General features: G+C 39.7%; 1 protein-coding gene across 12 annotated transcripts in view; it reads right to left on the bottom strand.

The window, feature by feature from the left end:
- The window catches only part of ARID1B (AT-rich interaction domain 1B), a 357452-nt gene that overhangs the window by 65294 nt on the left and 265569 nt on the right, over nt 1-26589 (bottom strand). For 6 of the 12 annotated variants that reach the window (XM_035108659.3, XM_035108661.3, XM_035108664.3 and 3 more), the window contains 3 exons: nt 14425-14604; nt 4318-4645; nt 2469-2597 (listed from right to left, as the gene is read on the bottom strand). In XM_035108659.3, coding sequence (XP_034964550.3) covers nt 2469-2597; nt 4318-4645; nt 14425-14604 — 637 coding nt within the window. The remainder of the gene's footprint in view (nt 1-2468; nt 2598-4317; nt 4646-14424; nt 14605-26589) is intronic. The other 6 variants (XM_035108662.3, XM_035108665.3, XM_088667326.1 and 3 more) reach the window with 1 other exon arrangement.

Genomic DNA, 26589 nt, shown 5'->3' with positions numbered 1-26589 from the left:
GTATCCTTCCATGGTAATTGCAGAGATTTGTCACATGTGAACATACTCTCCTTATCCATAATATACAGCTTCTGAAAGTCTTTGCCAGGACAAAAACAAGAAAAAGGAAAAGGAAAGTGATTTAACTCTTTATGGCTTCCTGCTTTTTCGGGTTATTTGCTGATCTTTAAGAATGGTATTACTCTTTGGCACCAAGTACAAACCACACTAGAGACAGGCTTGTCTGCTTAGTAGTGAATATGGTGTTCCTACATAATATACCATCTGGGTTATTAAAACAAAAAATAGTTACCGTTCAAGAGGGTAACTACTTCTTCTGTAGAGATGTCTGAATGATGTTGCTTCTAAATGTCTTAGGCTGCAATCCTAACCCTCCTTACCAGCGCGTAAGGTCTACTCAATTCAATAAGAGTACTTCTGAGTAGACATTGTTAGGATTGCACTATTAACCTTTCTTTTTAATTAGAAGGGCAGCATTCTGCACACCAGAATACAGGATAATATAACCGATTTAATCCCTGATCTTGATTGTTCAAGTTCTGCTTAGCCGGCATTGATTTTCTGTCTCAGCAGAAGTGAGCTTGCTCTGATGCATGCCATTTAAATTCATTTTACATAGTTGCTTAATGTGACTTGGCACAGCAAAGCCAAACTAGCTTTCTGTGTCTAAATAAGATTCCTAAATTTCCAAGAGCATTTATTGTGGTTTAGGGAAAAAAAATCCATGCTTTCAACACTGGGATCATGTTACAGTTTAGTATATGACTTGGAAGCTATCAAAAGCATTTCATAAAACTACCTCCCACCCAACTCACTTAAGCAAGTTCAACACTTCATTCATTCCAAGGAACTTTGGGGGAGATGGCTTGTATTCTCTTATTTTATTTTAATCCAGGTGCCAAAGATCGGTATTTTGTTTCAATTGCCAGTGACATTCTAACACTATAGGCTTCCCCTTCAAAACTAATGATGTGGTAGAAAAACATTGTGTGCTTTCACTCTCTGTGACATTTATAAGTGTGTTGTTCTAGGGTTTTTTGTTTTTGTTTTTAAAAACAACAACTACCTATCATGGCCCAGTTCACATGTACTATGTACTTGAGCTGGAACAAGCCCAAGCAAATTATTGGGCTCATAAACTTTGCCTTTCCTCCCTCCTCCTTCTTCTATGCAGCTGGGGAAAATATGTGTTTATTTTTGGTAACAGAGAATCCTGGTTTGTTGTTGTGTACAAACTAAACATCATAGTTTTAAACAAACTCTGATCGGTTTCAAAACAAGCCAACTTCAAATTATGGGTTATGTAGCTGGCATGTTTTAACACCCCAGAATTTGTTTCAAACCACCCTCTCTGATTCATATATAACAAGCCAAAATTCTGTGAAACCAAAAGTAGACACTAGTGAAGTCCTTCTTCTGGTCACGTGGAAGGACACAAGGGGAGCAAATGTGCCTAAGGCTTTGCCTGGGCTTGTTCCAGTTCATGCTTGGAGTCCCAAACCACTGCTTAGTGTTACGTTCAAAAGCATGTAGAGGCTGACCAAAATGTTACCATGACTATCAAAAATCTTAAGTAAAAGGAACTATAAACTTCCACAGTGTTAGAGTCTTAATAGTTCGCTTCATTTTTTTTTCAGGGGTGCCACACAATTAAAAAAAAAAAATGATGTCAGCAAAATCAGGACTCATTGGTCTCCCCACATCCGGAGAAGGGGATTTCCAGTTGGCCAGTGATGGCAGTAATTTGACTGGATGTGTATTACTTCTGAAAATTTTAAAACTGAATGGTCTGAGCACTTTCACAGTGACATAATCTTTTAACAAAAGAGTAGGGAAATACTGATGAAAACACAATTAACTGGAACAAAATCCCCTGTAGTTCAGGTAATTTCATACTAGACACCTCAAGTTTTATACCCCTTGGCAAAAGTGTTAGCAGGCTGTCACCCTTTCATAAATTGTTTAAATTATGATACCATGGAACCTTTTATAAGCCCCATTACTAACTACTGCCATTGCTTCTGCAATCTGTTTCATAAATACGTAGTGTATTTTTGGGGAGAAGCTTAATGTGATGATAACAACAAGACACCCATGGTAATTTCAGTGTCTCATGATTCTGCTCCTAGACAACAACGACAAAAAAATGGAGGAGGGGACAAGTAATGGCGCAGAAAAACACAAGATTTGATTTATTTGCAGCCAATGGAGATCTTCATTTCCCTCTCAGGCATGAAGGAAACAGAGCCATGCCACAAGCCATGCAGTGTGGGTGACATGCAGTTTTTTGTCTGTCTTTTAAAAAATCATATCTGACATAGTTAGTAAAAACAAAAAAGCAAATTCCTTTTCAGATGCAAGCACTACACTTGATCTGGGGTGCCTTCAATAGCCAAATGGCATGTAACATTTAGGAGAAAAAACCCTATCAAGATCCCACAGCAAGTCCAGTTTACATGGCTACCTACCCGTACTGGTCAGGCTGATGCATCATGGGAGCCTGAGTGCTGCCATAGTTGGGGTGCTGTGAAGAAAACATGGGGCGTCCGCCAGCCCCAGACTGGCTGGGATAAGCAGGCGACCTAATGTATGGTGGCCTAAAGCAGAACAAAAGAACAGCTTCTTTGGATTTGTATTGGATCACAAGCATGAACCACCTCGTCAGCTACAATCCTTCCATACTGAAGCATGTAGGATTCTTACTGTTGGGCAAATAGCCATATAGCTTTCCATTAGGAACCAAGGAGAAAAATGCTATGCTTCCAAACCTCTTGGATAATCCCACAAGTTGCTTCCTAATGTTCCTTTTGCAATTAAGGTCTAATGACTTCATAATCTTCCTACAGGTGTTAATTACCTGGGGCGCACAATGTGATGAAGAGGTTTTGAAATGTTGTGTTTTGATTATGGAGATACAGCAACTGAAAAGTAAGTCTACAAAATAGATTTGAGAGTTAGGCTTCAAGTGGGAAAGCAATCTATTATGTTTGTGTGTTTAAATCAAATATGAAATACTTTATCCAAATTCATAATGTGAATTGCAACCATGCACTCTATTTTACTGGCAATTATTAATGTTTAAAATTAATTATATTGTTTCTTGCTACACTTACTTTTATGTTTGTAAAATACCAATTGCTCAAACCAAAACAAAAAAACAAAAACAAAAACCTGTTGATCTACTGAATTTCACAGGAGCCCAGGTCAGTAATTTAGAAAGGTAATGTGATTTTATCCTATTAAAATGGTAATATTTTGGGGGTTTTAAAAGATGTTTTAGGTGTCCCTAATCCTTCATAGTACAAACAAGTTGTGTATACCTTTTCCTTTATATGCATAATATCCACAAAAATATCTGGAGTAATTAGTGTGCAAGGTCATCAATGGTATAGTATACAACCAAATGCAATGTATATGCCTGTAGAAATGTGTATAAATATGTGTTTTATATATGCATGCACTTAATATACACATGCATATAGATCCATCTTGCAAAACAATAATAAAATTCATTTTTCAGCTGGGGAAAAGTCTGTCTATTTCAACACTATGAAACAGAGAAACACAACATGATCTCAAGAAACATGAGAGCATGTGTTCCCCATGGCTGCCATGGGCAGCACAGGGGAAGATGCTATTTGCATTTCCACAGGTTTTTAGAACTGCAGGCACATACTGCAGTCCAGTAACCAGGTTCTCCCTTTTATTCTCCCTTAAGGGTCTTGGAGATATCATCCCAGAGATAGTAGGCTGCACATATTAGCCCTGGAGTATAAATTTATGGCACTACCTCAAGACCTGAGGAAGATGCTTCCTGTACAGCAAAAATCACAAGACTAGAGATTAATAATCTATATTTCAGTCCCCATCTCAGAATAGCAGTTATAAATTAGATATTCTGATTAGCTTTAAAAAGGGTGGCCCCTGCCCACAACTGCTCATATCCATTGGCGAATGGGTATTGATAATGTTCTGGAGACTTCAAATGCCCAAGAGACAACAATGATTCCAGCAATGGTGTTTCTTTCTACCCTCCTTTCCCCAACAATTCATGCTACACCTGAGTGTATTAAATTTATCCTTTTGCAGGGGTTAATTGCAGGCATTTTACTTTTTATGTCATATTAAAACTGTGGGATTTCCTGTTCTAAATACTTATATTCATAGATATAAAACATGTCTTGAAATGGTAAACACCTGCCACTGTCATTTTGGTTTCTTTTAACAATTATACTGTTTTGTCCTTTGGCAAACCTCCTTTACTTTATAAGCAAGTACATTTTAAATGGTTTTGGATCCTTTCCTTTGGACTCATACCTGCTCTGGGCGGAGTTTGCGGCAGCCTGCATCACTGCTGCAGCCGCCTCCTGTGCCTTACGGTTCACAGTCGGCATGGGTGGTCCCATCCCTGGGCCTCCCTGCTGAGACATGCCTGGAGAATTGGGGGTCATACTGCTCATATTTCCAGGAAACGGTCTGCTCTGCATCCCAGCTGATGGCATTCGTCCCAGGGGTATGGTACCACAAGGCTGGCCTGGCCCTTGTCCATGCATCTGGCTGCTGGCATTTATACCCATACCAGGTCCTGGGCCACTGTAACTCGTGTTGGTCACTCCAGAGTACGTTGGCTGTCTGGAGTAGTTTCCTAGACAAAACAATGTAACAGAGGAAAATAAAGTTACAACCTTGGATTCAGAGAAAAAGCTTGCTGGAAAATCTCATTCAATGAAGTAACCCACACAGTGCAAGACACAAATGGAGGATTCCCTATCTATTATCCAATACTGGTGTTCTGCAAATATGGATTTCTGAAAGTGGTGGACTTGCCTCACTAAGGAGATGTGGTGGATAGGAGAAGGCAGGATTTTTTGGGAGGTGGGGGTGGGGGCTGCAGCTGCACAATCATCCTGCAACACCAGGAGCAGGGTTGAAAGAGTGGGAAATAGAAACATGGGGGTGAAACAAGGAAGGACCTTAAGAAAACCTAGCTAGGATGAGTACTGTGCATTGCAGGCTGTGGTGGTATGTCTTCCTTGTCTCCACTTTGAAAAAGTGTTCCCATTAAGCAGACTTTTCACTGAAATGCAAACATTAGATCCCTTTCCCCTTATTCTCCACATCCTAGAATAAGAAACACAGAACATATATAATTCCTTCCCCGTGCCGTTTGAACATTAACAAATAAATATCTAGATTGGCATAGTCATGGTATCTTCATAATAGGTTCATATGCAAGCCCTGTTACATCATGTCTATTTCTTTTTCCTTGTTCCGTACACTTTTAACTCAGTCGTGCCTTACAAGTTCTATTTTGTAATTTTAAAGGAAATTAACTAACACTGAACATTCGCTTTAGGAACTGACAACAAGCGCTCCCACTTTGTGCTTAAACTGAAATGCCAGCCTCCAGTTTTAGCTGCTATTTTAAATACAACTTTTTAATCCCCACCCCAACACAGCCATAGGTAATCAACCTTTCTAATATAATTGATAAACAATTCACCAACAGCCTTTATTGCTGACATTTTACTTCCACTCAGATATAAATTTGCTGGTATATCCAGTTAGTTCTACACATATCTATTTTTATTATGCAGCTGTGTTTGCGGAATGCAAACCAGACATTCCCACTCATATTCTATGTGAAACAGGAAAATTTTTACTTGACACCAACACCTGCTGGGTCTTTTGTCCTGGAAAAACTTCTTCACACCTGCCTAGTAATCACATGGCAGCAGTGAGGACTTTGTGGTCAGGAGGAAAAACCTTGCAGGTTGAATAGCCCCCAGAAATCTAACATTATCTACTTCTGCTTTACATAGTAATCTTTCTACATATATAATATAATGTATATAATTCCAATCGTCAGCATAGATCTGACCCATATATGCTATATTAGGAATCTCTGTTCATGACTTAGGGGAATTCAGAATGGAACTTTATCAGATATGACTGCCCTTCTTGAGATTGTAACTGAGTATTTGAAACAGCATGAGAAGCGCCTCCCAGTTTCTTTATACAAGGAGGAGGATCTACCCTAGCTGTTATACACAAAGGTACTATATTACTATTCATAGACAAGATGAGTCACAGGAAATACAAAAAACCCATTTTCTTTTGATCTCTCAAATGTCTTGTGGCTTCAGGTAAGAAAAAGTGTCTCTTTTTATAAAAAAATTAAATTAATTTTTCATTAATAATAATCTAATATGAACCACATTGATACAATACCAAATCATAATACAATTTAAAAAGCCAATTATTCCATTCCAAATTAAACATTTTTGGGTGACTTCCAATGTTCTGATTTTGGGGAGATGATGTTGTTGTTCCTAATGATGCTGTTGTTATTCCAAAAAATACTATTCTGATGTTAATCCTTCATTTTAAAGAAAGAGTGTCTCAATGGGATGACACTGAAGTCTCATCTAAAGCTGGGATGGGGAACCTGTGGCCATCCAGATGTTGTTGAACTTCAACTCACACACTTGCAAGTGGGTATGTATATACATGTGTGTGTGTGTGTTTGTCTCAGAGACACATTGACCTGTCTGAAGCCCCTCATATGATACTGTAAAATTATTTTGCAACAGAGAAGCATGAGTATAGATCTCTAATGCCTGTAATCTTCTGGTATTAAAAACCCCCACTTGCTCTCAATTTTCCTTATTGGGACCACGTGCAGGGCAGCAGTAGAATAGACACCACCCACAAACACAGAGGAATCTTATTTATCAAAGTGGTTTAATCAGAAAAGGCTAGGTTGACAAAAACACGGCAACTTTTTTTGGGGGGGGGGATGTGGAGTTTCCCTCAACACCTCAATAAATAAATAAATAGCAACAAACGAGACAGAAAGCCAGGAATGAGAATTACAAACTTATTTCCATGTTTCTCTAATATATTAGTAATTTGCTGGCAATGGCTTTGACAGCCAACAGATGGATACACCATTAGATACAATGAATGCAGCAGATGCTGAGCCAGCCTCCATCAGCTGGACATGTCAAGCAGCCAAGTGCAAGAGCCACACTTTTCAAGTGGGTACGGGTTGGCGTGGTGGGCTTGGAACATTAACAAGCAGCCCATTCTCCTTTCAGCCAATAGATTTCAGATTCCAGCCCATTTCAGCGAATTATCACTAATTGCAGGAGCTGTGGAGTCTTATATACAGGGGAAAGCAGTGGCCCTATTAAACCAAATTTAAAATAGAGGAATGGAGACATAGACTTGAGCATTTAAGCTTGAAAACAGAAATACTTCAAGTTCCTTGAGCTCATGACTAGATTGTAGCAGATTGTGTGACATGCACCAAATCCAGAGAAGCATTTGTACTCTGGTTTAAGTTGAAACTGTTTCAGTGTCAGTGTCATTGGGAACACTCACAGTCCTAAAGATGATCTGGCAAGAAATACAAACACATTTAAGATTGAACAATAAACCTATTTTGACAAAGCCAATCTTCTTATTTAGATGTTCTGCACAGCATGTAGTTCTTCTTTAGATACTCAACAAATAAATATTATTAATAAAATATTTAAAAGAGAATTTTAATTCTGCTGAGTGCTTCTATACAGATTTTTTGTTACAAGTCAATTCTAATACGGCTAACTGAAGACACTAATCATTTGCTTATGAAGTATTTCTTCGTATAAAATAAATCGCACATATCCAGCCATTTTATATTGTTTATGTGTGTATGTCACGTTATGCTTAATGAATAGAAAAACAAAACTCTAGTTGTAAATGTATCAACTCCAGTGCATGTGTCTACCATTTTAGATACATGTCAAACATGCCACTGAATAAAATGAAGGTTGTCACTTAGACAACGTACGGTAACTTTTAGGATACTGTATGATCACTAAAGCATGAAATCAACAAATCTCTGTATGATTTGGCAGGCAGGTACATTTCTGATACACCAATGCTTTCATAGCTCCAATTCTTGACTAAAACCCAGAAATTCATTTGCAGAGACACTTGCAGTATAAAGAAAAGTGGGGGAACAGGGAACTGCAGAACTTAACAGGAAAAGGGACACAGTATTTGGCATGTTATCTGAGAGCATTGCTTTGGCATTAAAATCAATTCCATTCAGTCATTTTGAATGGCTAATGTTTTACTAAGAAGAAAGCTACCATTTTCAGACAAGAATCTCAATGATTTCAATATGGTTAGGTCATTATGGTAAATTATAATTCTGGGGTTTCTTCTTCTTTACAACATAAGTTAGCAGCTAATTATTGCAGAGTTCGTACAATCTGGGACCTTATAATTGCATAATATTTTACAAACCAAAAGGTTTCCACCAGCTGGAAAGCTAATTCTCAAAACTGCTGCTATTCAGCAATGTACCCAATTCACAGTTCAGTTTAGAAAACTAGAGAAATGGATGAATCTGCCCATAGAGGATTCAACTATTGTTGTTTCCAAGTGGCATCATTACATGCAGGCACCAAAAGCAACCTCATGAAGTAACTAATGTGGAATTAGAGGCAATCAAATAGCTTCTAAAACAAGCAGATGAAATAATCCATCTAGTGGACTAAAATTACTACCCCAATTAAGCAATTTCACAACAGAACAGAACTATTGTCAACACTTGTGTCCAAAAATCCTTGTAAGCAGCTGAAGAATTTGCTAAAATGGTTGGCAAGTTCAAACACTTAATGAAATATGGTTGCATCCAATTGTGTCCTCTGTTGGTGGAAGGTTCTTTGATCCACTGGAGGCTTCCATGAGGAGAAAATGGGAAGAGATTATTTTTGCTGATTCCCCCTTACATCTGCTGCTCTCTGCACACCTCTAAGGTGGGGACCCCTTAGATTTCAACAGTGTGAGAGGTGTCAAAGAGGGGTCTGCAGAAGAAAGGTGAAATTTCTAAAAACAGTCTCTTCTACCTTTCTACTCAAGGACATTTCTACTGGATCAAATAGCCTTCTGCCAGTAGAGGGACACAACAGGATTTAACCCATTAACTTTACATCTAGCTCATGGAAAACAAAGTAGTCAAAGCAGTTAATAATATTGACACCATCTCTTCAATAGGAGTCAACAGAGTTTTAAAGCTATTTAAAATATTCCTCCAAAATTCTAAAATACCCTGTTTCCCCTTTTTTAATACGTAGTCATAAAGTAAGCCATGGCAGGGTTTTTAAGCATTTGAGAAATATAAGACATACCCCGAAAATAAGCCATACTTCCGCGCCGCGGAAACCAACCCCCACAGGCACCTCCACTCACAGAGTCACTCCATGCGGCCGGCACTGCAGGAGCGCGATCAGTTGTGAAGCGGCGCTCCATGAGCTCCGCTTAACAGCTGATCACTCTCCCACCTTGCTGGCTGCATCCCCGCACTCCGCCTTCTCGTCCACCGCCTCCCCTGCCGCTTCCGTGCTTGCCGCCACCACTGGGCTCACTGCTTCTTCCTTGCCTGGCCCGGCCAAGGAGCTTGGAGTGCCCTGCAGCGGCGGGCGGAGCACCTGAGCCAGCGGCCTCCGCCTGGCCCGGCCAAGGACGCCTGCCGCCCTGCCACCTGAAACTGGTGGCTGCTGCAGCGCCGAGCACTCAAGAGAGCCCAGCAGCACCCTGAGCCAGTGCCCTGAGCTGTAAAAAACCGCACCAGTAATAAAAAATAAGACATCCCACTGAAAGTAAGGCACTCTGTGTTTTTTTGAGGGGAAAAAGTTATAAGACGGTGTCTTTAAAAAGGGGAAACACGGTATGTAATAAGGGAGAGCTCACAGAAACTGAAGGCTTCTTTAAACAGCACAAATGTTATGTTTCCTCTCTACAGTGAATATATTACAATACACACTAAACAATGTTGAATCCTCACAGGCTTTCCCGCATTCTCCATCAAGGAAGGAAAGTCTTTATGTGAAGCAGAGAAATAAATGGATACAAAATCCTTGTACGGCAGAACTCAAAGCGCTCACTACAAAAGCTGTATTTGAGGCAAAGGTCTGTTTTATTACATCTTGCTTTAAAACCATATGAGATGAAAGTGAATGGAGGTCCTTTCTGTCATGTCTATATACAGATCAAAAAGTCAAAAGATGGAATACTTATGCCACAACTAAACTTTATGTTCATGGGTGGGGGGCATACCAGGTGCTTATAATGGAAGAGAAAGAGCTGTACAACTACTGGAATCAGGAACAATTTGGGATTTTTTGCCCCAAAAAAGCATAACATACAATAACTGTTTTAACAGTATGTTGGTTTTCATGTTTGTTTGTTTTTTAAAGTAGTTCCCTAGTTTGATTGGTCACAGGATGAAGCGCAAACTGCACAAACTATCAGTGATATGTTCAGGCACTATTTGAATGAACATAGCTTCTTCCCAGGTGCATTCAACCCCCACTCTAGGTTTGTAAGAACGGGACTTCTCAGGAATAAGGGCCTACTTGGGAGCAGGGAACTTTGAAGGCTGGGCTAATCAGTTGTAGCAGATTTGGGTGACCAGATACATAAACTCTTAGTTGCTTGAACAACACTAGTTTTTAGCTCTGGGCAAACCAGCTTATTGCTCCTATCCTGACTGACCTGCTACTACCAACCCTTGCTAATACCTTGTTTTTGGAATCCTGTCTACCTTCAGACCACTCTGCTGTGTTTGACTTCAAGACCCTGCTACTAGACCACGCCTCACTGTGCTTGATCTCAGTTTCTCAGCCCTGACTTGTAAGTAAAATTAACTATAGCTATTGTAAACAAGCAGCTGTAGGAGGGCCATGTGAGTCAGAGGCCATGATGTCTGAACTGGACCAATAGTTTAGGAGCATCAAAATCCACATAGAAACTAGCCTAGTATTAGTATCAGTTTAATGTCGTTCAACAATGGCTTTATGTACCAGTAAAATTAATCTACAATGAAGTCTATTTTTATACCTATTGTTCACACTAAAGGAACAATATTTTAAGATGAAATATTCCAGTAAATGATTATGATCTATGTTGCCTGGACAGAAAAACCTTTAAGATGAAGAACAGTTCTATGACAAAAATGACATTTTGGTTGAGAATAATAAACCATAAAGTACTGTATATTATGTTCAGAAAACCACACCATTAAAAAAAACTCTCCTCCAAATAAGCTGGGGGGGGGGGAGATCAGTGGGTCTCAGTACAGTATATGCCAGGAAGATAAGGGATATAGTAATTATGGCAATTTCTTTGGAAGTTTTACAGTGAAGCTAGGTGAGTTTTGGCAAGCAACATGCACTTTTACTGGAATCTGTGTTCATTCATATCTAACGTTTTGGACAAACCTGAAAAGCATACAAACCCACAGAGGGTGAGCCAATAAAGTTGCAATATGAAACACTGCAAAAACAAAGGTTTCATATAACTGGCTATAGTTCTTCAACAATGCCTCTGAGGGCCAATTTAAACATTACAACTTCCATGTGAAGTCTGCTAGAAAGAATTCAACACTTATTTATTTTTTATCCTGACTTTCTTCCAAACAGCACAGAATGGTCTACAGGACCACCACTCCATAAAAGCCACTTGCCCATTTTATTGGCCCAAACAAATGTATTGTAGCCATGCCACTGGATGAGATTAAGAATTTTGGAGGAATCTGTTGAAAATGGACCATTGAGCTGACATGGATTCTTATATAAATGCTTTTTCTAAACAAGTGGACATTATATGCAGATAGAGATGTAAATTGCTTTATTGTTTACATATTCAATCATATATAATTCCTGCTGTCCCATAAGGGGCTCCATTGTTTTTCTTTCTTCTGCAGTGTTGATTGATAGTTTACTTTGTTTCTAGGGGCAGCTTATAGGTGCTAAGGCTGCAATTCTAACCATGTTTACTCCAATGTCCCATTGAATTCAATGGGGCTCAGTTTAAAGTCTGAGGAGCATATTTAACTAAGTGTGAGTGGAACAACCTCTGCTTGTGCAATGGGACTTCCTCACCCCCGTTTCCCTGTCACCAAGTATAATAATAAAAACTACAGAAGTTGTTTCACAAGTACAAGACGTCAATTGAATTTGGCTGTTGCGGTAAACTAGGGCGTCCTGGCAGCAGAATGGCTGTTGCACAAGCTGGCTGTAACAATTGGATATCAGCTACTGTCTTCTAGTACTCAGCTGAAATTGTATGCATTATTTAAAAAGCTGGCCACAATTTGAAAATATTTAGTTTCGAGCATATCCTGGAAATGCCACAACAGGTAACTTTAACCTGCAAATTGTTTGACAGTTGTGACTGACACTTTCAAACTGACTAACTTCACACATCTCTAAATTAACTTTACCAAGGAATGAAGTTTCTTTAAAAAATATTTATTTATTATGTATTAAATTTGTTAGTAACTTTATCTTGCCCAAGGCAACCCAAAGTTTATGATCCAAGAGTATGATCTTTTTGCATTCTGTTAAGACTTTTGAGAAATCAACCTGCGTTCCTGGTCTACTTAACATGGACTGAACTATAGACATGCACACCAACATTACTATATTTATTCTGTGAACTAAGTTACTTCACCTCACTTACATTACAAGCATTAACTACAGATAGCTGCTCACTTTGGACCAGGGGTGCCAGCTTGAATAAAATACTGGGGGTGGGCTTACCTGCCCCACCCCACATAATCGTTTACAAGAAGTGGCACACATGCATCATTTGAATGGCCATGCCCAGCAACCATTTTTGGGGGGTAGTCCCCTCAAATATTTTACTGGGGGGCAGGGTTGAAGGGACCTTGGTTCCAAGGAGCTGGCTCCTATGCTTTGGACAAACCAGTAGCTACTCAAAATGAGTTGGCACCACCACAACCCATATAAGGAGGATGAACTTATATATGATGCAGAAGTACATGAATAATCACAGAAGCAGCATACCTTTTCAGAATTAAGGGGTGATTGCCAATGAGCTAACAGTAAACTGAACCATCTGGACTAGTCAAAAGAGACAACCTCCTTCAAAAGACACTTCCTCTTTCAGTTTGCTATCGTTTTATAGCCACATGGATGTAAGCCAGGCATATCTCTTAAGTGCATTAGTAGTGGCTATTACTCTACAAGAAAAATCTGCTACATTTTGGAAGTTTCAGCTGTACTATTGCCAGTTACTGATGTTCAGATATTAAGATCTGAGCTAACGAACATGTTTCACCCACAAGCTCGTGAATGCAAGCAGGCTTCTTGTCGGCTAAAAATAACAATACCAGCTAGCTGCCAGCTAGCTAGCTGCACCTCACAAATGAATGAGCATACTTTAGGATCAAATATATTAAGGCAACATTTCTCTGAACTGAGTGGTGCTGACCTGTGGCTAGAATAATAGCAGGGACAGTTCATCCCAAAAATTATCTCACCCTGCCCCAAAAGATATGGCCTTTATTTTAAATAAAATAATCCTGAAAACCTGATGACATGTGAATGTTCTGGTGGCTGCAAAGGTCTATAAAAACTGAACAGAAAACGACATGACGTCTTCTATATATTGGCCCAATGTTAAATTTTCTTGTACAACAATGTTTTACAAAAATCCTTCTGGAAGAACTGTTTTGGAATTAAATATTCACATGGATGTTCAATTCTGATATTATTTGTTGTGGCTTATTGTTGTTGTTAACTTTGTTGTCTGGTCTTTGACCGCAATAAAGATTGATTGATGTTATATTCTTTTTTCTGACTGGGTTCCCTGAAAAAGTGTTCTCTAGTGCAGGCACCCCCAAACTCGGACCTCCAGATTTTTGGGGACTACAACTCCCATCATCCCTAGCTAACAGGACCAGTGGTCAGGGATGATGGGAATTGTAGTCCCAAAACAGCTGGAGAGCCCGGTTTGGGGATGCCTGCTCTAGTGGGTCCTGTCCTAAATCAGCAGGATCCTGCTGGTGGGCAGCAGCAGCAGAACTGCTGTGATATTTGCTGAGCAGTTACTACCGTCGGTGCCTGCCATTGCAGCTTCACTCCAGGACATTGTGGGTATTTAAAATAGTGAGCAGCATGAATACCCAGTTTTCAAGTATAATGTAGGTGGGGCAGGAATAGAATCAATGCTGGGTCTCCTTGGATCTTTGAAGGTGCCCAAGAAAGTTAGTGCTGAAAGTTAGTTCCTGTCTGGAACCACCCCTTCATCTTAGATCCTAGAAATTAATTCCAAAAAGTTGTAGAGGTAGAATGTGGGAGTTCGATCTGTTTTGAATAAAAGTGGGGGGTAGACTCCTGTATTTCAATTATGTTCAGCTAGTGTTTTTAAAATTAAGAATATTTCTCATAACTCTTTTTCAAGACATACACAAAGGAATAATAAAGATAAAAGGGGTGTGTGTGTAGTCTTTTTATAAAAATATAAAAAGAAAAACACAACTTTCTGCAGGATAAGAAATGTTCTATAGCATTTATTAAAGACTGATTAAGAGCTGCTTATTTTATGTGTTAACTGTTTTACCTTGTGGCCCATACTGGTTCATCTGAGTTCCATAAGTACCACTTGAATTGCTCTGTGGAAAGCTACCAATTCCAGAATGTATTTGGCCTCCGGGTGAAGGATGCGGTGACATAGATGGTCCAGTTTGCTGAGACGTGTACTGAGACAATTGAGGGTTTCTCTGAATGCCTGCCAGGAAACCTACAAGAGAAATAAACAAAACACAGGAACAAATTAAAGACTTCCACATGGAAAACTCAAACATTTCTTTACAAAAAAAAAACACATTAAAACTTTGGTTTGAGACAGCCTTCACCAACCTAGTGCCCTCCATCCAGATGTTTGGACTAAAACTCCCATCCCTTGCTGGCTTGGGTTGAGGGGAGTTGTATCTCAAAGCATCTCAAGGACACCAGGTTAGGGAAGATTGTTTTAAGGCAATGGTTATTTGTATCACATATCATTATATATGGAGAGCTGATGCACGAAAGCCACAGCAGAATTCCAAATCACAGATAACACATGACATTACTTAAGGGCATCATTTGTGAACACAATACTAATTATGCAGTTTGGAATTTACTCCACATGTAAAAGCTGTGCAAAATTCAATAGTAAGATAATGAATTAATATTAAAATAAAACAAGCTGAGAAAACAAGGAATTGGCAATTACCTTGAAGGCAGAACAATCAATGTTATATGGACTAAGTATTCTAGGCAGATTGACATTAAGACAGATTGCACAAGGGTATTTCTTGTAAGCTTTGTGAAAGTGGTGGAAGAAGCATTCAAATATCTTTGACAATTGCTGCTAATGGACATGGACACAGATTATGAATATTCAATCAAATTCCAATACCTGTTTTACCTATCCTAGCCATTTCACTGCTCTCTAGAGAGTCATTCCAAGAGTTTGGGGTTGTAGCAGCTGATCACAAAGGTCATATTTAAGACACCAACAAACCAGCCTGCACTCAAGAGTATGGTACTTAACTAAAAGTAAAGGTATTTTAGATACAGCAATTTATTATTTTGTTTTGTGGAGGAGAACTAAGGCAAATATCTTGTGACCCTCAGTGAATCAAATCAATTTTTAAATAGTAGTTTGGGTGCTCATGTTTAATGGGTTCACCTTGATGCTGAGGAGAGTGCTTCTAGAGGGTTTATATAAGTGCCTGGCAGGAGCCCAGATGCAATTTGCAATCCTCAGGATGACTGCACTAGTCTGCTCTTTGCTACTCCAAGAAACTGAAAGAGCAGGATTAGCACAGGTGGCACAGTTTGTCAGAACAACTGTTGCTCAAACCTGATTACATGGTACCTCCCCACCACCACTCTGTCCCCTCTGACCTTATTTAGTACTGCAATATCAAGCCTGCCATGAGTAAAACTGTTCTTTAGACAAGTCTTAACCAACAGGAAACTAGTACTTTAAACATTAAGTGAAGGTATATAGCTTCTGTAGAAACAGAAGTGACAAGAGTCACTGGAAGTATAAGTCCAAAAGGAGAATTGTTCAAATGAAGGGTGCGCTCAGACCAGAACAACTCATGTTTTCTTCTCCAAGGATTGTGCCAATAAATGTTGAATTTGTACAACTTTCCCAGAGGGGAGGTGCAATTTCACTTTCCTAGCAATAATCTCTTTAGGGACTGAATATTACAAATGGGAGATAGAGATTTAGAAGGAAATGTAAAGGGAAGAAGAAGCAGATGGGCTATGAAATCAGGAAAGAAATGGAATAAGTAAAAAGACAGAAGTTAGAAGAAATTACTGCCTAAATATACAAACATTTCCCCAATGTTACAATGTACTTGGACATAAACAAGTGGTCTGGCTGTCAAGTACAGTCACAGCCTCTAACAAATCTGACAATGTTTAGCAAACAGTATTGAGTGACAATTTGCTTTTTCTTACTGAACGTATCAACAGACTATGACTGTATTTCCAGGATGAGCAGAATCAAACACGAGGGTGATAAAAGATATTATACTGAGTGTAGTGTTATTTGGTGTGTGGATACATGAATTATATTAAGAATAATCTGTTCAAATCAGAACAACGTGAAGACTGAGATGATATTAAGACACTGTTCACTCTAACAGTAATGAAATGATATATGCAATGAACGTTCATGCAAAGGATCTATTGGACTGCTATGTAAGCTGAAAGCCAAGCTGATTGTTTAACTTGCTGTCAAAGAACAAAAAGTAAATTTAAATGTAAGTGGAGATGGATAGGCCGTTGTAAGTAAGAGGGGTTCAAATTTCCAGGAGTTTATCTTCTTGGGATACAAAGGGTGCAAGGAATGATATTTATAGTAGATGGAATGGACTATTAACAAAACACCGTCTTTAAACATTTGCATTACCAATGCACTCATCTCAGCAGATGGGAAGAAGCATTACAAAATCAATTGGAACCAAATCAAAGAAGCAGTGGAAATGAAGGCAGGGCGCTCTCTTAACTACCCCTAATAACACATCATCTTCCACTTCACAAAATGTCAAATACATTTATAGGGGGGCCCCTATAAATGTCTATGTGAAGAAAACCAGCTAATGCAAACCTGACTTGTCACATTAATTTTTATAAACAATCCCACTTCTTGCTGTTGTTTTATTTTGATGCTACAGCAGCTACAGAAACGAAGAGTGTTTTTGGTGAGCAGTTCCATTAGCTAATATAAACTCAAGCACTTCAGTGGCCACTATTGGGCGGTATGAAAGTAGAGAAGGTTCACTGGACTGCAATAAGACACAATACCCTTTCTACTTGGCATTGCAACTGCTTATTTTCATGTTTGCATCTGCTGTTGTGTGCAGAATGATTGACATGTTTCTTCACACCAGTTCAACAAAAGATGTTTCTCTGTTGCTTGGGTGAAATAATAGTCACACAACCTGTCACCTTAGCAAATTTGTCTCCCACTGTAAAGGCTGGTAATACCAATTCACTTCCTCTCCAAGGTGCCAAGTTTTTAGGGACTTGAGAAGTATGCTTCATTTCTTATAAGATCCCACATGCTTAAATTCTGTATACTATGTGTAGTGTTTGTTTGCCTGTTTCTTTTCACAAACTGAATTGCTTTGGTGAAGGCAGAAAATAATGACCTAGCTAAAGCTTTAACCCAGACTCCCTACTGTTCCACCAGCTGTGCTATTAAGCTAAGTGGCTGAATCGCTCTCCCAATTCTTTCTCTGATATGACAAAAAACTCAACTACGTAAGGCAGGCAATGATGTTTAAATATATCCCCTCCTCATTCTTTACTCTCTTCCTGTCTAGTCTTGAAATTAATATCATCTATCATTGATAAATTGGAATCGGGGGAAGGATTAGACAGCTCACCCAGATGGTAGCCTGGAAACCTTTCCTTATGCAAATCTTGCCCAATGCTGTATGATAGACATTGTAATGTGATGCACAAAGGGCACAGACCCAAAGACATGAGTGACATTTGTCAATACAATGAAAGAAGCAAAGAAATATCAGACCTGAAGCCATTAGCCTGCTATCTCATGTTCAATGGATTGCCATGTCATGCAAAGTGATCTAATAGGAACATTTTTTTGAATATTGAGCTGTATCCCTTTAAGTACTATTATCCAGCTATCTACTGAGCAGTCCCATTTTGTGGAATATGTATGTGCACATTAAAATGCTCAGAGAGGAAAGCTCTACAACTCTGACAGAACCAAAGGTATACTACTCTTTGTCTTCTTGGATAATAAGTGTATCCTGTGACAATGCATAACAGGACTGAAGACCACCTTCCCTGTTTTCCAGCATCTAAGCTGGACAGAAGAGACAGAATAGAAAACCTACTTTTTAGGAACTCAGGAAGCTGCTTCATATCATTGACTCATCTAATTCAATATATTAACAGGCAGTGGCTGTCTAGGGGTTCAGACAGGAGCAGGGTCAATGGGGGCCTCATTTGGCTGAGGGCCTCAAATTCAAAGAGGGGCTCAAATTTAGACCCTTATGCTGCTCAGGTGGTAGTCAGAAAAGAACTGAGTGGAAAGGCCCTTGCTTGGCCCCTTGAGGCACCCGCATCCTTCAGTTGTTTTCCAATCCCCACAAAAAAAGTATTGTAACTTGCAATCCTTTGGTATTGTTTTAAAAAACAGCTTGTTTTAAGCCTATATGTTGACCTACAAATGCAATCCATTGTTTCAATAAACAGTTCAATAGTTTTAAGAAAGCTTTCCTAACAAAGATCAACCAAGGTATTACCTATTTATGTTAAAATAGAGAAACTATGAATTTCACAGCTCATGAGGGAAACCTGTGCCAGGGACAACGACCAGATTCAGTAAACTTTATTGGAAGCCTGGTGATAGGAACATTCACTGTCACTTTGTTAAGCCCTTTACCAATGAATGGTTCTGACCTATTTCTGTACTAGCCTAGGGGCTGAGATTTCAGACACTAAATAAAAATGTGTAAAAATGTTTCTACTGAGGTGTCTTATTGTTACCAATTGTATACAGGCAGAAATATAATCTAATCCTTTCCCCCTTTCAGCAGCAACAACAAAAAACCCAATTTAGCTAAAGTAAATAAAAATTCATCTTCAAGAATATAACTGCGTTTATCAAGGGGGGGGGGTCAGTAACCATCTGCTAGACAATAATATTTGTCTAGAAACTTGATTTTAGGTTTTGATTCTGCTGACGTGATTATTTTGTTGTCTTCTGCCACAGAGCAGTTTATGAGGGTGGCTCCTTCTCTCTGTAGGTAGACACCGCCGATTTCATGTCTTCTTGAAATAAGGCATAGCTGCTGTATATTTAGCATATGCCAAAACTAATCAACTCAGTCTAAATGTGAAGTTGGCTGGGGAGGATAATATGCCTGATATTCAACATTCAATCTGAAACTGACATCCATCAGGTGCTGAAATTGGCACTCAGATTCTCCGAGAATAGAGCTGGTTTGGCACTCTTACACCACTTTTAAGGGTTGCAGAACAAGAAAAGAAACTCCCAGCCCTTGATATGCACTCTGCAACTGGACCATACATTATTTGGGCAATGCTCAAACCAGAGACTATTCCCAATAGGAAAAGAAGTACCACCTCACTCCCAACTTTTCACAAGCTAGGAGTTGAAATAGGTTCAAACCAGTTCAGACATAAAGATACAACTGCTTTATGGGATTACTTTAATAAAGGTGACCTTCCACGTATCTTTTGGTATTGCAAATTCAGCACCTACACACAGGGGTATACAAAACCCCAATCTCCAACTTGCTTCAAATCAGCATAACCCAGACTCGGGAAGGACACAAATATTTCCTTAAATTGAGCTGCATCATTTTTACAAGGAATGAACAGCTAGGAAACAGAGCAGGGCCTCCTTTGTTGTTGCATCAATGCTGCATGTCATTTACCTCTAGAAAGCTGCTGTAAATTATCCCTTCATGTTAAAAAACAGGCATCCCTTTTGGTAAACTAGGATTTCTTAACAATAATGCATGGTGTCACTATAGGTTTATTTGCTACTGGAACAACATAGAACCTTCTTCCCAGTAGTCTAGTGCTACACCGTTCTGGTAATATATGTAGAAAGGAAAAAGGTTCCAATTACTGTAAATGCCAGGAGAGGGACAATACTGCTGTTGTTGTTGTTTAGTCGTTTAGTCGTGTCCGACTCTTCGTGATCCCATGGACCATAGCACGCCAGGCACTCCTGTCTTGTACTGCCTCCCGCAGTTTGGTCAAACTCATGTTCGTAGCTTCGAGAACACTGTCCAACCATCTTGTCCTCTGTTGTCCCCTTCTCCTAGTGCCCTCAATCTTTCCCAACATCAGGGTCTTTTCCAAGGATTCTTCTCTTCTCATGAGGTGGCCAAAGTATTGGAGCCTCAGCTTCACGATCTGTCCTTCCAGGGAGCACTCAGGGCTGATTTCCTTAAGAATGGATAGGTTTGATCTTCTAGCAGTCCATGGGAATACTGCTGTGGGAAGGTTCAAATCACTCAGCGGACACTCACAGTTCTTCTCTATGGACTTTCCTGGAGCAGAATGGGACTGGACAAGCGGGAAGTGGCTTCCATACTGCTCTAGGAATGCAAGTGATACCATCCAAGTGTTGAGTAATCATAAAGTACACACAGAAAATATAAAATGGGCTTCAGTATCTTGTGGATGAACATGCTAACTCTACAAGAAATAGGCTTTAGATATGTTTTTTTTTTGTGTGTGTGTGTGTGTGTGAGATGCGGAAAAACATTCCTCTCTGACCATACTTTATTTGTCTGTTGTGAGCCATCCCACTTTTTTTTCTTTTAATCAAATGATCCAGGATTTTATTAGGTTTCACTGGTTGTTGTTTTTTAAATGAATGCTATATTATTGTATTTCTTCTATTTGCTGCTTTGGGTGGCAGAAAAGGTGAGATAGATATACAAAATAAGAAAAATTATAAATAATAACAAGAACAGTTTTATTCTCTTTTTCTGTGGGTCAGATGCAAAATCCTAAAATGCAATAAAAATGGAGGAAGAACATCCTTTTAAGATATAAAAACTATTCACAGTGCTTTTGGGTTGCAATTTGATTAGGATTTTTCTTTCTCTGTCTCTTCTTTAAAGATGGCAAATAGATGTCTGAGAAAAGATACTCTTTATCAAATGTCAATATTAAGCCCTAATTGTATCTGAATAGCAAATATGAAGGGAAATTCCCTAAGTGATACGTATGACTTCTAAAGAGATAAATATGTTTTGTGTTTCATTAAATGAAAATAAATGGATGATGAAGTGACAGGATATAGATGATGGAAGTAAATAACATTAAAAGGAATAAGCAAAGCAAGAGCTTGTAGTTACATAAATTCAGTTTGCTGTTTAGTATGTGTGTGCAGGAAAGCACAAAGAGAACATCAAAATGCCTGATCACATCCCATCTGTTTCTGCTTCTTACTGGATAACAATCTCCACTACCAAAAAGCCATTTAAATTTACTACATTGTAGCTACTGATAAATATCACTTCTGTGAAGATCTAATACTAAATAAGAACTTGATTTTGAGATAATGCTTACATGCAGCTGTGTCAAATAGATCAAGGTTTCGCTCAGCTCAACACCTGGATTCTATAAGGCTGCAATTTGTTACCCACTGTGATTCTTTGCAATACATTTTCCTCCCAGAACACACTACTTGTACCCCCCTTTCTCCCCCTCCATTTAAAAACCAAGAAACAAAGCAAGATGAAACACTATCACAAGATGCAACATGTAAATGACGGGAAGGAAAAAAAGACCCTAGAGGAGAAATGATGAAAAGCAGGATATTGGCAAAGGGTGGCAAAGACAAGGGGTTTTCGGAAGCTCTCGTGATGGGTACCTTCCATGCAGATCTGACAGGCACAGAATGGTGCCATGAAACTGCCTCTAGCAATAGAATACATTTTCCAGCACATCACAGCAACTGCAATAGCTCAATTCTACTTGCAATCCATGTCCAAACAGAAAAAAGTTCTCAATGGTCCTGTTTCAGCACATCTCAAGGACTAATTAAATCCTCATTACTTTCTTCTAATTATTCCAGAGCTCTGGGATTTTACTGAGCAAGTCTCTGATCAGAAGAAAAGGGTTAAATAACCTGTGTTGATTTTGAAACTCCAGACCTATTCCAGACCTTTAGCATATCATCAGCATTATCATGAATATTTAACTATACACTGCTGTGAAAATTATAATGGGAGAACAATTAAAAGTTTTTTAATTAATTCTGACCCATATACATTTGGCTTAATAAATAAAGGCTTTTAAAGCATCCCCTTCATGATAGTGTGTGCCAGAGTTAACAGCATGAGACCATTTAATGCTTCCATTAGATTCTGTGTTTTTAGCAGTTCCCTATCTACTATTTTAATCTGAATATGATGAACCAGGGTGTACTTATTTCAAACCAAAAAGAACACTGAGGATGCCAAATGAGAATGTTTTAGCATATAGAGAAAGTATATCGTAAACTGTATTTTAATTAATTTTGTTGTAACTTAGCTGCTGCCTTGAATATATCCAGGTATAGGAAGGCATGATAAAGGATATACCAGAAGTACCATATTGGCCCGAATCTAAGCTGCACCCAGATATAAACCGCATCTTTAAAATTCAAGCGAGAAAAAGAAAAAGGGACAATACCTGAATATAAGCCACTCCCTTAAAATTCCACAGGCACTCACACACATTCCGTTTTACCATATGTCTGTTTCAGCAGCGATATTGTAAAAGCCTGTTTTTGTAAGGTAGTGAATTTAAGCTGCATTTTAATTTTTCAGTCGGAATTTGGGCAGAAATCCCCGAGCGGCTAGGCCACATAAGGGTTAAGGGGAGCAAGAGAGCTGGGCTCCCTAGAGTGGCCAGGAAAAGGCCCGTCTCTCAGTCTCCCCGTCTTGTCTCCTCTCCATGCTTCTCTTGGGAGGCTGCTGGGGCGGTGAGTCCTTTGGGCGAAGGGGAGGCTCTGGGTGATGGAGGGTGTAGAGGCGGCTGAGAGATGAATGGGAGGATGGGACTCAAGGCCTCGCGGCGCCCCCCGCCCTGGAACGCTCGCCACGGGCGGTGACCCCTCTGGACGCTCATACCACCCCAGCGGGTGGCTAGCCCTGCCCCCGCGTGCACAGCATGTGTGCTGCACTGGGTGCCAGAGCATCTAGTTCCAACTCTGGCTCAGGCACCAACACTATCAAGCAGATGAACACAGAATAAAGCTCTAGAAATTGTTCCAATGCTATACAAAGGGAGATAAGAAGCATGACTATCCCAGCATGACTATCCCACCTATACCTTGCTCCCTGAACTTCTGTAAAAGTCATCAATCTATCACTCTTATTGCCAACAAAGAAAAACTTGAAGGCACCAGAATGTCCCAATCTCCAAAAACATTCTGAACTACCGGTATATTATATACATGCATTTGTGCCATACACGTGCGAACTGAACAAAGGAAACATCTGTTTGTTTGAAAGCTCTATTCTATTATAGGAGATATATACCCTGTTTCTCATATTTTAAGACATACCCATAAAATAAGCCATACAGGATTTTTAAGCATTCAAGGAATATAAGCCATACCCCGAAAATAAGACATAGTGATAGGCGCAGTAGCAATGCCGGCTGCGGCAGGAGGAGGAAAAAATAAATATAAGACGTGTCTTATAATATGAGAAACACGGTATACACACCCTTAGGCCTGAAAAGATGAAAAATCCCAACTGGGTGCTGAAGCACCATTGAAAACAAGATAAAATAAATGTGTAAACTTAATAATTTGTTTGTGTGGCTTTCATTTAAGAACGGCGAAACTTAGATCTTACGTAGCCAAGCAAATTCCACAGAAAGTCTGACTAACAATATATTGAGGAGCAATAAACACATTAGTGGCCTTTTGTTCATGCATTCATTCATTTCTTTGAAGAAGAAAAATGTTTCACAAAGTGCTAGAAGGAACAAAAACACTCTGAAAGTGGAGGGTCACTTGGTGTTTTTAGCTGGAAACATTTATATCAGTAAACCAAGTGTTTAAATTACTGTAACAGATGCCTGTGGATCAGGTGTCTTTGGCAGGAACGATTTTCTGCTTGGGTTTTTATCAGTAAATGACAAGCACCTTCCCTTTGAGCCCTTGTGCTCTCCCCTCCCCTCTCCAACTTCAGTGGAAAAGCAGTTCAAGCAAGCAAAAGAATCAACTAATGTAACACCCTTTTTAAAAGGTGAAGTTTTCCATTTCAAAGAAGTCTCTAATCAATGACAGGGCACAAAAGGGAATGCACGCATGTTTATCCGCGCACTGTTCAGACCTAACAGAGGCTTTGGGGAAACATGTTCTGCAAAATCAATATGGCCTCACTGGTTACAAATTCTGTATCTGCTGCATGAAACAAATGTACATTTTAAACAAGCTAGGTCACAAAGATTAACCATAGCATGACAGGAGCTTCAATAAATACTCTAAATAAAAAGCCAGGTCTGATGAAGGCAAATATCAGAAGAATTTTTGAGAAACAAAATGGCAGCGAGAGTAGTGCCAGCAGAGCAATTTGAAGATTAGATTCTAAATTCTCAAACTGCGGGTTACAATAAATTATTCATTTTTTAAAAAAATTGACCTTTTTTATTTGGCCTTGTGATTCAGAGTTGGATGCCTCTCTTTACCCCACTTCATCAGATTCCACATCAGGCACTGAAGACACTGATGTTTGGCTCCAAGCAATGACTCAGCTGGAAGCATTCCCAAGGGTGGAGAAATGCACAACGGAAAGAGATTAAGTCCTAGGATTTGGAGCTCATCAACAGCATGGGATCCACCACTCAGCACAAAACACTCCACTGCATCTCTGTCACAAGTCAGGGTGGCCAATGCCCCAGCTGAACTGAAAGCTAATTGACTGGAAGTGGACCTCATGCACAGGAACTCTGGTTTTGTAGGATGTGATAAGGAATGCTTGCCATTTTAGTTCATGTGAAGTACCCGATGAGTCAACTCCTGGTGAAATTCTTAAACCACACATCCTTTACAACAGAGTTGCTGCAACAGAGTCACTGGGACATATCCAACAAGGCAGATTCCAAGGATGGAATAAGGAATGGATAGTCCACGTATCAGGGAATTCTTGTCTGATGGGACGAAGCCACAGCAATAGCCTCCTGGCAGTGACATCACTGCCACTTACTGGGAAGGGCAGGGCGGTGGTGAGACCAGGGCTGTGCAGATGTGCCATTGGAGCTAATAGGTGGATCTGCATAGTCCCAACCTCATTGCTGCATTGAGATGAATGGCTCCTCCCACACACTATAAACCACCACAGTACAATGGGAAAACTCCAAGAAACTCATGCCACTATTATTTGTGGATAAAGAGAAAGCTTTACTATGTCTGCAAGACATAAAACAATTCTGGAACCAGTTGACAGTGTGCTCTCAACGCATGTTGAATGCCTCTCCTAAATATCTTCTGGTGGAATTCACTCCAGTTAGTACCAGAGTGGGTATTCCATCTAGTGCTGTTAGGGCTATCTCCAGATTTGAGAGGACCTTGGGCAAAGTGTCCTCTGGTGAGCTCCCTCCTGTCAGTGAGTCCTGGCAGGACACCAGGACATCACTGCCTGATGATAGTGGCAGCATTCCAAGCAACACTGGGCGGCTGTGCCTAGCAACCCTTTCAATTTCCTCTGGTGCTTGTGAGTGATACTAGGTTGGGAGCACTAAATAAAATTAAAAGGGTGGCTAGATCCAGCCACCTGGCACTCCTAGGAGTGCAGGGTCAGATAAAATGGAAGTTCAGTAGATGCTGGCACCAGCCCAGAGTATTGTCTTAGGCCAAGTTGCTGATCAACGACTTTCAGAATATCTTGCAGAATATACAAAAGGGAGTTTTCAGCAAGAAAAGAAAATGCATAGCACACTGTGATATGGTCCACCCACTCTACTGGAATCCTGCTTAATAGATACACTGAAGCCTGTAACTCCCTAGTACTTGTCATGTTAAGTGCCTGTGAATCTTTTCCCCCTACCCCTCCAACATTACACTGCTCTCTAGCAATCAAGCAGGTGTGCTGTGAAGGTGCACATCTTCCAGTGAGCATTTCCAAAGTCAGCCCACAGCAATGCACACCCTTTGTTTATGGCTTACTCTGAAGAGCATGGAAGGGAAGGGGAAAGCTCACATAGCTTCTCACCTCTCTAATACTTTAACAGCTGCTAATGTTGATATACAGACTAGCAGTGTGCTCTTACACATCAAGTCATGAAATCTCAGTTCTTCCTGTGGGTTTAAAAACTCTACTTAAAGAAGAGCACTGCAAGCACATTCAGGCCATGTTGTGATAGGATCATGATACTTTTTGAGACAAGAGGATTGGGAATGTGGCCATTTCCAGCCTGCTGACCCCAATCCTGTTCTATAGGAAGATATATATCATGGCCTATACCCCAAAGCACAGGAATTCATCAACATTTTAATAACTGTGGGAAAATTGTTGACTGTAAAGCAGCTAACATTTCTATCCTACAGAGACCAAATGCTATGTCAGATATTTATAAATAATGTTTCCTGTATCCAGATTTTTAAAGACCATTAAGAATCTAGCAAGATCTTCTGATAAAGAATGTTTTTGGAACATTAAGCTCTTTGTTTTTAACCAAGTTCTTGTAGATACTCCTTTTTCATTTA

Source organism: Zootoca vivipara, chromosome 3 (assembly GCF_965207765.1).
Source record: "Zootoca vivipara chromosome 3, rZooViv2.hap1.1, whole genome shotgun sequence".
NCBI lineage: Eukaryota > Metazoa > Chordata > Lepidosauria > Squamata > Lacertidae > Zootoca > Zootoca vivipara.
The sequence above is the reverse complement of the archived record's forward strand: the minus strand, read 5'-3'. Positions and strand labels throughout refer to the sequence as shown.